The sequence below is a fragment of the Cucumis melo genome, chromosome 8 (genome assembly GCF_025177605.1).
Source record: "Cucumis melo cultivar AY chromosome 8, USDA_Cmelo_AY_1.0, whole genome shotgun sequence".
NCBI classification, from domain to species: Eukaryota; Viridiplantae; Streptophyta; class Magnoliopsida; order Cucurbitales; family Cucurbitaceae; genus Cucumis; species Cucumis melo.
Window position 1 is genome coordinate 30,653,150 of NC_066864.1, and position 15,179 is coordinate 30,668,328.

Consider the following 15,179-nt stretch of genomic DNA (forward strand, 5'->3'; position numbering starts at 1 on the left):
TCAAAATTCGTTAACTACACTGAGAGAAAATTTAAAATTCCAAAATTTTGGGGTGTTACAAAATATAACTTATGTTTACAAAGTTTATTTAAATTTCAATTTTGTTCCTAATGTTTGGAAAAAGTTAACTTTAACCTATAGTTTGATAAAACCTCAAATATGTAATGCTTATGATTTGGCAATGTTTATAAATTGTACTTCACGACCGAGGTTATTTTTTATAATTTTATCAAATTAAATTGATTAAATTATAGTTATAAATCATGGAGACTAAACTCTATCCATTTAAAATCATAGGGACCAAATTTGTAACTTTAACCTAAAAAGTTATATAATTATTATTATGTATTATTATATAATTTATAATATATGGTATATTTAAAAACGAATTGAGTTCATGACATGACATATTTTATTTTTAGATTTTTTATATGTATTTTATTTAATTATACTTTTTCAAATGTAAAATTCAAATTCAGATAATTTGTTTTTAGATTGTTTGAATCACATAATTCGAAAACAGTTTTCAAAATTAAATTGTCTGTAAAGCACATATCAACTCATTGAATTTGAAAGACCGAAAACATAAAATAGAATTCAAATTTTGTACCAAACATGCTCTTAATTTCTCTAACATGCTTTACTTAATTAAGTCCAAAATAGTAAAATTCCTTAATATATATATATACTATAATAAAATTGGGCTACCATGACGCATTTCTATACTCAAATTAAGAGAAAGATACGAATTTTTCTTTTTCATAAATGACAAAATACGCTCTTTCCAATCAAGGAAATAGATATTTTGGAATTTTGGATAATTTATGACACGCAAGTACAAATTTTTATATTGTTTTATTAGTTTTATTTAGTCTTTTTAAGTCAAATACAAATGATCACTTCTTTCCTTACCATTTGGATGTACTCATGGCATCATCAAGTATGATTCAATTCTATCGAGTTTTGTTAAAGAATATTTCAATCGATTTATATCTTTAGGTGTTGTTTGTTTCACGAGTATCTTAAATTTCTATAGAGCGGTTCTCAAGACCAAGATGTTTGTTTTGTTGTACCATAATATGCTCCAACATCTAGAAATTCTCAAACATCCTAGAATATCGAAACGAAGGATATCTAAAGATTATCGACATTCTCATCTACCTACATCCTTTTCTTACTTTTATTCTAGACACATTAATTTGCATTAGCATTTATGTAAGTAAAATAAATTGTTAACCATATATATCATTTGTTTTTGCTATACCTTAATTCTTAAATTTAAAGTTATATTAATGTTTATGTTATAAAAAATTTTAAACTTATGATACGTTATTTTACTAAGAAAAATAATATAAAATGTACTAATTTTAGAACCAAATCAAATTGATATAAACAATTATTTTATATTAATTTAAACAATATCAAATTAATAGTCAATTAAAACATGTAATTTTAAAACATTTATCTAAGAAAACGAAATATAACAATCAAAACATTCTTAAATATCTAAAAAAAATTTCATATAAATTAAGTATGGTAATCTAAATATGGAAATATCTATAGTTTGGTATATCTATAATTTTGAATATATAAAGTTCTGCTTATGAACCTTTCCAAACAAAACAAACAGTCCATTATTTTTTTGATCTCTCTCTCTTTCAGAATATTTGAGTTTTTTCTTCTTCATCATATTTTTTCGTTGGGAAAAAGAATATTTGATTTCTATATTTTTTATTCATCTTTAAAAGAAAATTGGTGTATCCATAACACACCAAATAAAAAGGCTGTATTTTATGTTTTCAAAATAAGTATTTGGTATCATATTAAAAGATTGAATTGTAATTTAAATAATTACTTAAAATGGGTCTTTTCAAAGATATAACAAAATGCAAAATATTTACGAACAATTCAAAAAATGGAAAAACCCACGGACCTACGATGAAAAATACGAAATAATATATTTGGTATCCAATCTATCTAAACAATTTATTTTTTAAATTTTTTATTGTTTAATTTAGTTATTTTTTTCTTCCAGATTTATTGGATTTGGCTCCAAATCTAACCACGTTTTGTTTCTATTTTAATATACAGCCTTAACAATCAAATAAAAAATTTAAGAAGTTATATATATATTTTATATTTGATAAAAAGAGATTATAAAACAACGAAAAGGGGAAGAAACAAATAAAAAAGAAAGACGGAAGAACAAATCTAAAAATTTAAAAAATGTTAACTTACCGAAAAATTTCCTCTATTTAAAACGTATTTCAATTTGTATTTATAAACCATAAAGTTACTTAACTAAAAATAAATTATTATTATTATTATTAACTTAAACATATATTTATTTAACTAAAAATAAATTATTATTATTATTATTACGGTCTTTTCAAAAATATAAAAAAATGGCAAAATATTTATACTCTATAAAACAATTTCGAAAATGAAAAAACCAGAGACCTATCGTGTAAAATATAAAAAATGCTCCGTCAACCTGTGTAATATATTTGCGATCGTTTAGATTTGGCTATTGTTTGGTACACGATCATTTAAATATGACTGCAATTTATTTTTTTTAATTTTGTTACACGATCTTTTAATTTGCTTACATTTAGATTTGGAACGATTTTTTTTTTCAAATTTTGGTATTTAGATTTGGCTAAACGATTATTTTAAACGTTTATTTTTTATAGGATTTTTTAGATTTATGCATCGTTTAGATTTGGCTGAACAATTATTTTAAATTCTTTTTCTATACAATCGTTTATTTTTTTTATAGGATTGTTTAGATTTGTCTACAAATTCTTTTAATACATGTCGATCGTTTAGATTTGACTAAATGATTTTTTCACGATCGTTTATATTTGACTATAAAGATTAAACAACATAAAAAATAATCAAAAGAAGTAAGATGATGCAAATATTGAAAGAAATCGTAAAATCAAAAGGAAGAAAGACGATAGAGAAATCACAAGCGAAAAGAAATAGAAAAGAAGAAAGGATCTTAACAACATAAAATAAGAAAGATTATAGAAAGAAATGAAAGAAATTGTAGGAGGAAGAAGATGAAAGAAATTGATCGAAAAAACTTGAAATATTTAAAAAATGGCTAAGTTAATGCCCTTTATTACTCGAGCAGTAGATAGTTTGGTATTTTGGTATAAACTTAAATATATATTTATTGAATTAAGTGAACCTAAAAACATAAATTTAAATGGTCAACTAAATAAACCCTATCCTTTTACCAAATAATAAAGTCAAACACATAATATGAATATATCATTGAATTTACACCCCTCGTATTGTTCGCCACTTAAACCACTTTCTTCCGTTGCTTTTACTTACCCAATTCTTTTACCAAATAATAAAGTCAAAGTTTTTCTCGCCATTTTGCAAATGAGTTGTTAGTAACTCACATTTAGGATATTTATATACTAAGCCTGAATAACGATTGAATTAAACTCTTCTTAATCAAAAGTTAATGTGATTATTTAACTAATTTAAATTAAAATTTAAACATTAAGTTTAAATACCAAATTTAAAAGTTGCCCAAATTACTATAAATTGGATTTAAATTTTATTAAGAGTAGACATAAGCTAAATTTAACAATACAATAATCAGAACAAACGTAAATTGTTTTAGAAAATTATATTTAATATAGCAAAAGATTAAAAGAAAAATAAAAAGAATATCAATAATGTTTTTTAACTAAATAATAATAATAATTATAATAATAATATTTTATTGAAAAATAGTTTCAGTTACAAAATTATTATACCTTTCAAACTTTCTATCACAATAATGAAATTCAAAATTTAAAATTAACTCTCAAACATAACAATAGTAAAAACGAATCTACGAATCTACAAGTGATAATAATTAAAATATTAAGCTTCTATAATCAATAAAATTTGAGGGTCAGATTTAAACAAATTTGAAGATTTAATTTTTTATTTTGAGAGTTTAAAGGCATACTTATTGTAATTTACTCCTAATCAAATGTTTTAAAAATGAAAAAGTAAACAAAAATTCTACGAAACCTCTGGTTTCTCGGAAGAGGAAAGAAAAAGCAAAAATGGATAGAACGAAAACCTAAATACCTTTTCTATCCGCTTTCTCAGGAGTCCGGCTTCAGTCCCCAGTCATTTCAAAGATTAACCGCCAATTTTCCGGTGATGCGATCCGGGCAAGTTGTTCGGACCAGCCGTGGTCTTGGCTTTAGCTCCGCCGTTGTTGACGGTGTCGAACGGGCTCTCATTCAAATAATTTCCAGGAGGATCATACTCACAAATCATCAAAACACCTCCAGTTTGGCACTTGACTCGAGTACAACCAAGTTTAAGCGAATCTCTCCAAATGATTTGCGTGTAATGGCCGCACATTTGGCCGGCGGAGCAGGCGTTATGTCGAGGATCGTAAAACTGCTTCTCTTTCGACCACGATTCTACCGCTTCCTTCGGCGTCCAGTGATCCAATGCTCCCCAAAACAGATTCTCACCGTACGGACCGTAGGAATGGACCATTCTGCAATCGTTCATGCGTTTCATTCCCCAACGACGGGCGTATCGAGCCAATTTCTTGTCCCAATTTAACAGAGGATGCGTCACGTTCAACCTTACTTTGTTGTGTGCTAAGAGAAATTCGTGGGCGAAATAAAGCTTAGAGCGTCGAGACCTCGTCGGCGGAGTGGGTGTTTTGTTACTTCTGGCATTGGAAGAGGATTGATGCTGCGATGAGAGGATGGGAAGGAGGAGGAGAGAGATGCAGAGGAGGAGATGAAGGGGAATTGAAGGCGGCGGCATTGGAAGGAGGAGGAGACGGCGGCGATGAGAGAAGGATTTTTAGGGATTTTGTTTTGAATGGTGAAGAGGAGAAGGTGGCTGCCCTGAGGTTAGAGCACCGGAAGGAGAGGGGAAAGAGGAGAGGCGTTTTTGTATCTGAAATTTCCACTTTTTTTCTTTGGTTATCATTTCTTCTTCCTTCAATTTAGTAAACTGTCTTTCTTTCCTATTAATATCTTCATTATTTTTCTTATTATTGTTGCTAATTATAAGTGATTTCATCTTTTAAACCAAAACAAGGATAGAAATCATGTTTATCCACAAAATGTAATAAATAAATAAGCCACAATAATGAAACTGGGTCTGTTTAATGTTATTAGTGTTACTTAGGAATTCGTGGATATGTCGCATTTGTTGTTTTCGTGGATATGTCGCATTTGTTGTTATCCTTCATGATGCGATTATTGATGGACCTTGAATGATAATAATAATCGAAATACTAAATGATATTAGAAGTAAAAAGTAAAGAGTCTTAGTAATAATTCTATTAGGGATCGGTAAATATGACTTATTTTGTTTTAGGTTTTATTGTTATTATAATTTAGAAATTTTTAGATATTGTCTAAATTGATATGGAAAGTCCATAATTCTTTTAGAAAGGTTTGAACACGGAAGAACCTCCTTTGATTAAATCACTAATTGACTTAAAAGTTTAAGTTGATGGTGAAAGTAAATGTAACGTTATATTATCTAAGATTCTAAAACCTTTCTATTTATGTTTAAGTTGATTGATTAAGTTTTAACATGGACCATTTTACACTTTACCTTGTCATGTTAAATTATCCATCAACTAAGAAATTATAAGACGATGGATTACGGTTATTTATTGTAACGACCAAACTCCTTATACTAAGTCGAAGTCATTACTAATTTAAAAGATAAATAAAATTTGTAAAATTAAAATAAAAAATAAAACAAAACCTCGAATTTTTCATTTAAAAGCATAAACAAATGTAATTAAAAATAAGTATAAAAATAAAATCCTAACTCGGGCCCTATCTAATTTTAAAGAAATAAAATAACAAATAAAGAATAAAATAAAATGCAAACACTAAAATCCGAACTATGACATAAGGCGGAAGCAATGTATCCCAATGGCTCGCCACGGTCACTTCTGGTCATTCGCCAGCTTGCCTTTGCTCTTACCTCTACCTCTGCCTGAAAAATAGAAATGGAAAGAGTGAGTATAAAATACTCAGTAAGGACCCACTACTAGTCCCGCCAAGTGCCTGTTAACTTCCTATTAGAGTCGTCAAAAGAGTGGTGATCCCGAATAACACCCATGTGGGTACGACTCTAATAGGTAAAGCTAACGCACACCCTAACCATAGCATGAACATAACACATCATCAAGCCACATCATAACATATCATGCCAAAACATACATATTCTATCATATCATGTCATATGATGTCATATCACCCTCAATCACAATACTGTATCATTAAAACGTAGGTGATAACATCAATGCATTATCAGTTCTAACACATAGTCATCCCGCAGTCAAAATTACAATATCAGTCTCTATCTGTAACCTCAAGTTCTGTAGCTAGCCATCATCAGTACATAGCCATTCATACATGCGGTCTCTTTAAATTAAACTCGATGGTCTAGTAGTAGAATCTCTTACTTGGAGATTTGCTCAACGAATTCTAACAGTAAAAATCAAGCTTTCCAAGTAGCGACGTCCTAAATAATTAGAAAACACCAATTTACATAACTTAACCATCAAACAACCAAGGACCCAAGAATTCAGTCGAAATAACTTACGCGAGGTCGAGGTTGCAAGAATGAGCCCTTAATTGGAGAAATCTCACGCTCCAAAATCGCTTGGTCCAAACTATCCTTTAAGAGAAATAATTTAATTTAATCCAAATTAAATTATTTAGGTCCAAAAATTTATCTTAGTTGGGTGTACCAAAATCCAACCAAAACTTACAAAAAAAAAAAAAACAGGTGGAAAGAGATAAAAAATGATCAGGTGGCTAAAATGGCTTGAGGCTGGGCTAGAAGGCAGAAGGCGGCTCAGCTGGGGTTGTTAGCGTGGGCGTACGACTCGGCGTGGGCACGCGACTCAAGCTTCACGCGGCAACGGACGCAGACGCGGTTTGAACTCCACGCAAGCAACTGGCGCCGGCGCACAGCTTGGCTAAGGCTTGCACATGCGGACGACTCGGTCGATGGATGCGGGCGCGAGTACGACTATTCGTGTCGGGTGCGCGTGCGACTCGGGTTGTAGAGAAGGGGGCACGACTTAGCTTCACGAGCATTGACGGATGGCACCCGACATGCGATGGGATGGCTGTGCGAGCGACTGGACGACGTGGCTGGACTTGCAACGGCGGCTGACGGAACGCTCGGGCAGACGACTGCCACGACGGGGGTCGACTCGGGTTGGGGAGAAGGGAGCGCGGCTTGGCTTCACGGACTTCGACAGACGGTGCGATCCACTCCCAGTGGTGACGTGGCGGAGCGGCAACGGTGGATTAGGGTTTTGTGGGTGTGATGAAGAAGATGAAATTAATGAGGCACGTCCCACGAGGTTCTAATTTATAATAATAATAACATTATTATTATTCATTTTCCTTTTTCCAAATAAAACAAAATCTTTTCTCTTTCCTCGTTTAAATCCCACAAAATCTCCCCTTTTTATCTTCTTTTTATCTTTTCCCAAGTAAATCACATAATCTCTCTCCTCAATCAACCAATCATTTATTTCTTATCAATCTTTTCTTAATAACTATATTATTTCATAATACAATTATTAATTCCTTAAGCCAAATAATACCTAATCATAAATAACCAAAACAAACCTAAATTCCAACTAACAGTAATTTGATATTTTTCAAAATCCAATAGAATCAAATCTCCATAAAGTAAAATACTTCGACATTTAAATAACACCTAAAATTTCAAACTTACACTTAAGATAATAAAATTAAATTTCTCAATTTTGGGGCGTTACATTTATATTGATGGTTCAATGACCGAAATATGTATAAGATTAGTGGAATTCACTAATTTAAAACACTTTCATATTTCCATTTTTTTATCTCAACTTGTTTAAAAAATAATTGTCATATTTTATTATGAAAGTCAAGGGTTAAATTGAGACGTGGATTAGTTTGAAATGTTAATTACATGAATCTAAAGTTTAGTTGATTTAAATTGATATTTTTCATAAATTTGTGAATGAGGTTAAGAGAAGCAATTTTTATTATGATTCTCGAGTTTGTCAAAACGGATGTGTTTTCACGATACGTTTTGACTTTTTTTTCTATTACGTGTGAGTAAGATAATCTAATATTTAACTTTGATGTCAATAGTATAAACTTGTCGGTTAATAATCGATTTAAAAATTATTATTATTATTCTTTTTAATTCATACAAATATATTTTTTTATTTTTTATTATAAATTCAATATATAAATATTCATATTTTATTTTCCGAAAATTGAAATTTTCATTAGAAAACATGTTTCATTAGCTTTTGTAAATACAATGTTAATTTTGAACGTTTTGTACGCAAGCTTTTCGTGTCAAAAAATTAATTGATGTATTACATGCAAAACAAATTACATGTATTTTCTTTACATTGATGTTGTGAGTACAATATCGAAAAATTACTTATCGTTAACAATCGATTTAAAAGAAAAACGACGACCAACGTAATAGCATTGAAACGAGAGATGAAATATAGGAAACAAATGTTTTTTGTCTTCCGAATGCAGTTAAACGATGAACATCAATTATATCATACAACTCTATTTTGAAATATAGTATTAAAATGGGAAACTTTCCTAAATATAACAAATTACTATAATATTAATATTTACGGACCGTGTAATAAAACTCATAAAGTTAGTCATTTTTTAAATATTGCAGGTTTGCTCTTCCATATTTTTTCTCTTCTCTGCAATTTTTTTATCCTCTTCTCACTGTACTCTTCTATTTTGGCTGCGATTTCTTCCATTATTCTTTTTTGGTTTTTAGATTTGGGTAACCAAATCTATTTCTTTCTACTGTCTTTCTTGTTTTTCTCTACAAATTGTAGGTGTGTGCATGTCTTTCTTATTTTCTTTTTCTTTTTCTTTTTTTATTAACTGCATGCATCCTATCATCTTTCTTCTTCTTTTTTTACGTTGTTTAGATTAGGTAGTCAAATCTAAACGATCGTATACCAAATTTTGAAGAAAAAAAAAGATTTGGAGTAGGCAAATCTAAACGATCGTGTAACCCAATTAATTAAATGTACCATATTGCATTACCAAATATATTACGTATATTGTTGACGAATTTTTTTTTGTATTTTACATGATGGGCCTCTCGACTTTTTCCATTTTCAGAATTGGTCTATACAATGTAAATACTTTGTCGATTTTTTATATTTTTTTTAAAAAATCCTATTAAAATAATAAAAATATTTACAACAACAATAATAATCATAAATTTTTTAATTTAAAACAATAATAATAATATCACACCTTTTGAAAAAGAAAGAGAATGGTTAAGAAGGAATAAGAGGATTAAATATATTCATTTCTCTCTCTTTGTTTCTTGTCCCAAACATGGAAATGACTTCTTTTCCTTTTCCTTTCTTTCTCTCAAACACTCCCTTAGGGTATAAAACAACATCAACTTTTATTTTTGACTTCAAGTTAATCACATTCAATTTTTTTTACTATGTGAATCATGAAAACATAACTAATTTGATTTACTTAATGGACAAGACACCTATTATTTGCAAACAATAATTAATCTTGTTTGATGGATGTTGAAACATGTACTTTGGATCAGAATATCATATAATCAAATCTTTTACGCACATATTGTCAAAGAAAAAAAGTCATAAATAAAATATATTTTTTTACTTCAATTTCTAATATTTATTTATTTGAGAAACTACTTTCTATAAGAAGAAATCAACATGTCATTACTAATTTATTAATAATGAACTATTTATGGTTGAGGTTAGGACTAAGGGTTAAATATAGGATGAGAAATTTTATTCTTCACCTTCCATTTCAATAGAAAAATGAGGAAACTATTTTTCTCTTAACCTCATCTTTGTCACACGTGGATATTTTTATTATTCTTAAATACAATTAGGCTCAATCAACTATGAGATATAAAAAGAACAAATTTCTTTTTGAGTTGGTTTTAGGTAAGTCAATATAATCTTGACTTTCTTTGTAAATGATAAAATATACAAAATATACTTCAACTTTTAACTTTAACATAACCAATGTATATTGACTTTGAAAAGACTAATTCTTGTTTTTTAGATGTAAAATTTGTTTCAAATAACTAAATTAACTATGATGTATTTTGAAATGAAGTGAATCATAACAAGTTTATTCATTTTTTGTCTATAATTTCATATGATATTAAAAATATCTTATAATTTTTGCACATTTCTTGTTTAACGAGATAAGAAATCAAAGTTTTTATTGAAGATGATATCAATTATTGTTTCTCGTCAATAATGACAAAATGGACAAACTATTTACATTTTACTACAAAATTAAATCTAATGAGTTTTTGTTAATTTAATAGTTTTTTTTCTTTTGCTATTTAGTGTAAATAGTTTATAATTTTTTTTCATTAAATTAACCTCATTTTAACTATAAGGTTTTCAAATTAGTTCGTACCTAAATAATAGAATTTATTTTGATAAAAAAATGTATATATATTTTCAAAGAGTTAAATTCACGAGGCAGTGCCCTCTATCCGAGAAATTGTCAAAAATAGAAAATCTGACAAAATATTTAGAAGTCATTTGACCCAAAGGTTATCATGGTTAGATTGGGTTGTGGTAACCTAACCCTTACTTGGGGAAAGGGTTATCATAACCCATATTCTCTTTTTCTCCTTCTTCTTAAATACTATTCAACTCCCCATAACCCTATCTTTTCAATTGCCTCCTAGTTTTATTATTTCATTTATTTTTTAAAGCTTATTCTTCTATTTATCACATGTCATTTGTTCTAAATAAATTTAACGATCTTAAAAAGAATATTATTTTTCAATTTATTTTATTTATGAAACTAACTTTAATTATATATTAATGGTGATTAGTTTATGCATTTGGTCATCATATTTAACTTTTTTTATTATTTTATTATTTCATGTCTTTTATTTGTTTTTCACATTTTCAAATATTTTACTTTAAATATAATCTATTTATATCTAAACTTTCTCGTAAATTTAAGTTAAATGAATCTCTAAAAAAACGAATTTTATTAAATCTATGGAAAAAAAGACAAACTACATAATTTCATATTAAATTAAATAACTTTTTAATCCTTAAATAACCTAAAAAAACACATAAATTTTTTTTTAAGACTTTTCTTTTAAAAAATTTAATTTAAAATTTATTTCAACTAAATTTTAAATCTAAAATTTTTACCAAATTATTTTCATGCTATTCCAAAATGTAGTCTTTTCTCTTTCTTCTTCCTTATTTTTATATCTTCATTAACTTATTATAATTTTTATTTTAAGAGAAAAAATAGTAATTTATTCAACCGAATATTTAAAAAAAGTTAAAAATTTTAGGCGTATTTAAAGAAATTAAAGAAAATTGTTTTACGAAAACTATGATTATTTGTTAAATTAAATATACGAAATTCGTGAACTGGATTTAGAATCTGAATTTTAAAAATATATATATTATTTAATTGGTTCGTACATACCAATTACGAGAACTATGACGATTTCGTAAATTAAATATATAAAATTTGTGTATTGAAGTTAGAATATGAATTAAAAAAGTTAATAATTTATTCACACGTAACAATTACGTAAAGATGTTGAAAATAGACGTCATATTTAAAAAAACTACTAGAAATTGTTTTACGAAAATTTTACATTTTGAGAAATTAAATATATGAAATTTGTGTATTGAATTTAGAATACAAAATTTTAAAAAATTAATAATTTATTCACACTTAATGATTACATAAAAAAGGTTGAAAATGGATGTCAATATAAGAAAATTACTAAAATTATTTTACGAAAATAAGACAATTTGGTAAATTAAATATATGAAACCGTGTATTAAATTTAGAATACGAATTTTTAAAAAATGTATACAAAATTAAATTTAATAACACTACCTACATAATACTTTTCTTAAATACATTTTATTATGCTTAAAACACATTTTATCATAACAGTATCATAACACTACCTATATAACTCTTTCTCCAGACACATACTATCTTAACATTAAGTTTATCTTAACATTAAACTTCCATAACTCAGTCCTTCCTTCGAATGGTACCTCACAAAAATATGTAATAAATTTTATTTTTAGCAATTTGAAATACTTATATTTCTTTTAATTTTGAAAAAACCTCTTTATTTTCTTTCACATGAAGAAATGCACATTTATTAAAGAAATATAAAATTGTCAACCTAGATATTATCAAAAAATAAAGTCAAACTTACAACAATCATTCAAACGAGATATAATCCAATACAGCAGTTCCATACTAGGACCGACGAATCGACGGCAAATCGCATTCTGTTATTGCTGAAAATCCTAGCCTTCTAGATCACGCCACGCCACCACCCCTCACCTAATGACGTGGATGTCTCAACACGTGGCACAAATCTGGCTCGTTATCACTTATTGGTTGGTGTAAGCGTGTCACAGACACAAAATTCCCCAGTTCTTCCACAACCCCACAGGTCCATTCGCACGCAAAGGAGCCAAATCGCCATAACCTCGAAGCTTCTGTTTAATTGAATCGGAGTTTAAAAACTTCCGCCGTCGGCCACCGCCTTATCTCACCGGCTCTCTCATCGATCTCGTCGTTTCGAAAACTCACCGAGATTACAATTAGGGTTTTCAGAAAATTTTGATTCGCGATATGCCGATTCGGTGTACTCTGAAATTCAGAGTGTTAGCTTTTTTTCTTCTTTTTTGGACATTCCTAAGCTGCCATTCAGGTAAAATTTGTTCGAAATAGATATAAAAATTGTGGTTTATTTGTTTCTGTTCTTGCTTCGATTTGGTTTTTGTGTTTGTTGTTATTTGCAATTTTGAAGTTGGGGATTGAATATTGGAATGATTTCAGGGGGTGCTGAATCGGCTGTTGTTACGCTTGATTCCATTGTAATATACAAGACGCACGAGTGGTTAGCAGCGAAACCAACTGTTTATTTTCACTGTCTAGGGGGAAATAAGACGACATTGCCTGATGTACAGAAAGAGCATGTTTTATATAGCTTCAATGGTGAAGAATCATGGCAGGTTTGTGTTCTTTCAATGAGTTCGTTGTGAACATTTTTTTTAGCTTTCCCAAGCTTTTCTTCTTTTCCTGTCAACTTTATTTGGTGTTCTAATTTCACTTGAATGAGCTAGGGCATGTTTGGGAGTTGGTCATTTTTCTGGAGCTCAAAATTATGCCGTTATATCTTTCAAAATCAATTTAATGTTTGATTTTAACATTAGCATTAAATTTGATTTTGAATAATTAATAGCATGTTTTAAAGTGTTTTATCCAGAGAAAAAAAAAGCACGTTTTAGAGTATTATAGTGATCTTAAGCATGGATAAAGTGACTTGGACCAATTACTTAGGGCACGTTTGCAAAATGATTTATACTTTTATCAGATTTAGATTTAAAATTACTCCCGAACACACTTTATTCAAAATCACTTTCAAACATGCCTAAAGAACAAAAAACACTTGTGGAACCAAATTGTCCTGTTTGCTTCTAGTTATATAATGATTGAAGTTCTTCACACAAATTGGATAATAGCATAGCTATAGGACAGGAGTCTATGTTTCAGTGAGATGAAAGACGTTTTGGACTCTTTGTGTAGAAAAAAACTTGACCAAAGTACTGAGGGTGAGGAATTATGTTCTGATGTCTCTAATAAAAGGGGATCGCATACAACATACACAGTAACAAATGGCAATATTTACCATTATTGATTTGGTTCCAATGTTGAAATATTATCTCTGTGTTTTCAGCCATTGACTGAATTTAAAAGCAAAAAGTGTAAGCGATGTGGGTTCTATGAAGAGGACAGTATTAAATCTGATGATGTATTTGAAGAATGGGAGTTTTGTCCATCTGATTTTACATCTCCTGCTGGAAAATATGTACGATTCAATCCAAAAGAGTTCAATGCCACTTTTTTATGCTTGCAGTGCACAGCATATTCCAATGGTGAGTTGTAATATACTATAGTTTACTACCCTGCGCTTAGTTGAATTAATATTGCACGTCATACAATGAATTAAGAGCTTGTATAGATTGCCTTTCTAAGCAATGCTCAAGAGCATGTTTGATGTTGCCTTCGTACAGCATATTCCAATGTGTTGAAATTGACTTTCTAAGTCTGCCAATCCAAACATTGGCCCTAGGTGGAGATTTCAACTGCTTTTGATTCTGAGAATTTTGGTGAGTTATAAAGTTCAGAAGAAATTTGTTCCCTTCTAAACTCACGATAATATTTCCTTCGTCTACTAATGATGTTCCTTCTGGCATTCACATACTTTTACATTCTGATATGTTCTCTTGGATATTTGAATTGTTTTACATGGATGGAAACGTAGAAGCTTTGTCGTTTTTAGAATCCTTCAAATTCTGCATCTCTTCTTTGTTTCCTTTTAATTTTGCCTCTTTTACTTAGATTGGATTAGATTAATGCAACTATATAATTCACTTTTTCGGAGAGAACACCAAGAGAATATTTAGTCTTGTGCTACTGCTTCTTAATTATTTTGGATGAATCTTTGACTGTGGCTCTATCGACTTGTCCATGTGTTCTTATCCTAAATTGGTTACTTGATTATTGCAGTTACCAGTACAAGTTCCAGTACAAGTTCGTCTACGGATGGGGGAGAAAAGGGAATGCATGCTGCTGTAATCATAGTTATCAGTATAGTAGCTTCCATTGTGTTGATTCTTGGGATGGTGGTTGGTTACAAATATTGGCAAAAAAAGAGAAGACAGCAAGATCAAGCCAGGTTTCTAAAGCTGTTTGAAGATGGGGATGACATTGAAGATGAATTGGGCCTTAGCGATGTAATTTGAAAGTTGGTATACTAAAAGAAAAAGATACGAATGTACAGAAACACTCATTTATATTATTATTTTTTTAAACACATCGAAATAGAAAAATTCAGACATTTGGCCTCTTCGTTAGAGGCATTAACCAGTTGAAACACATTTTGTGTAACCTTTGGGTTAGAATAGAAATAACATCATGAAGTTTCGGCATTATTCTTTAATCACTGTCTGGATTTTGTTTACTTTGATGTAATAAATTGGGGAAAATTTGTTATTATTTCTGGTAAAAGAACATTTGGAAAGAAAT

The 15,179-nt window shown here is 29.3% G+C and overlaps 2 protein-coding genes across 2 annotated transcripts; one reads left to right on the forward strand and one right to left on the reverse strand.

Moving 5' to 3' along the window:
• Nucleotides 1–4,155: 4,155 nt before the first annotated feature.
• Nucleotides 4,156–4,803, reverse strand: LOC103489793 (pathogenesis-related protein 1A). The gene has a single exon (XM_008449099.3). It carries the CDS (start codon nucleotides 4,801–4,803, stop codon nucleotides 4,156–4,158), a length of 648 nt encoding a protein of 215 aa, XP_008447321.2.
• Nucleotides 4,804–12,505: 7,702 nt separating this feature from the next.
• Nucleotides 12,506–15,093, forward strand: LOC103489806 (uncharacterized). The gene is made up of 4 exons (XM_008449115.3): nucleotides 12,506–12,798; nucleotides 12,927–13,102; nucleotides 13,828–14,026; nucleotides 14,661–15,093. Exons 1-4 carry the CDS (start codon nucleotides 12,720–12,722, stop codon nucleotides 14,894–14,896), a joined length of 690 nt encoding a protein of 229 aa, XP_008447337.1. The 5' UTR covers nucleotides 12,506–12,719; the 3' UTR covers nucleotides 14,897–15,093.
• The last annotated feature ends 86 nt before the right edge of the window (nucleotides 15,094–15,179 follow it).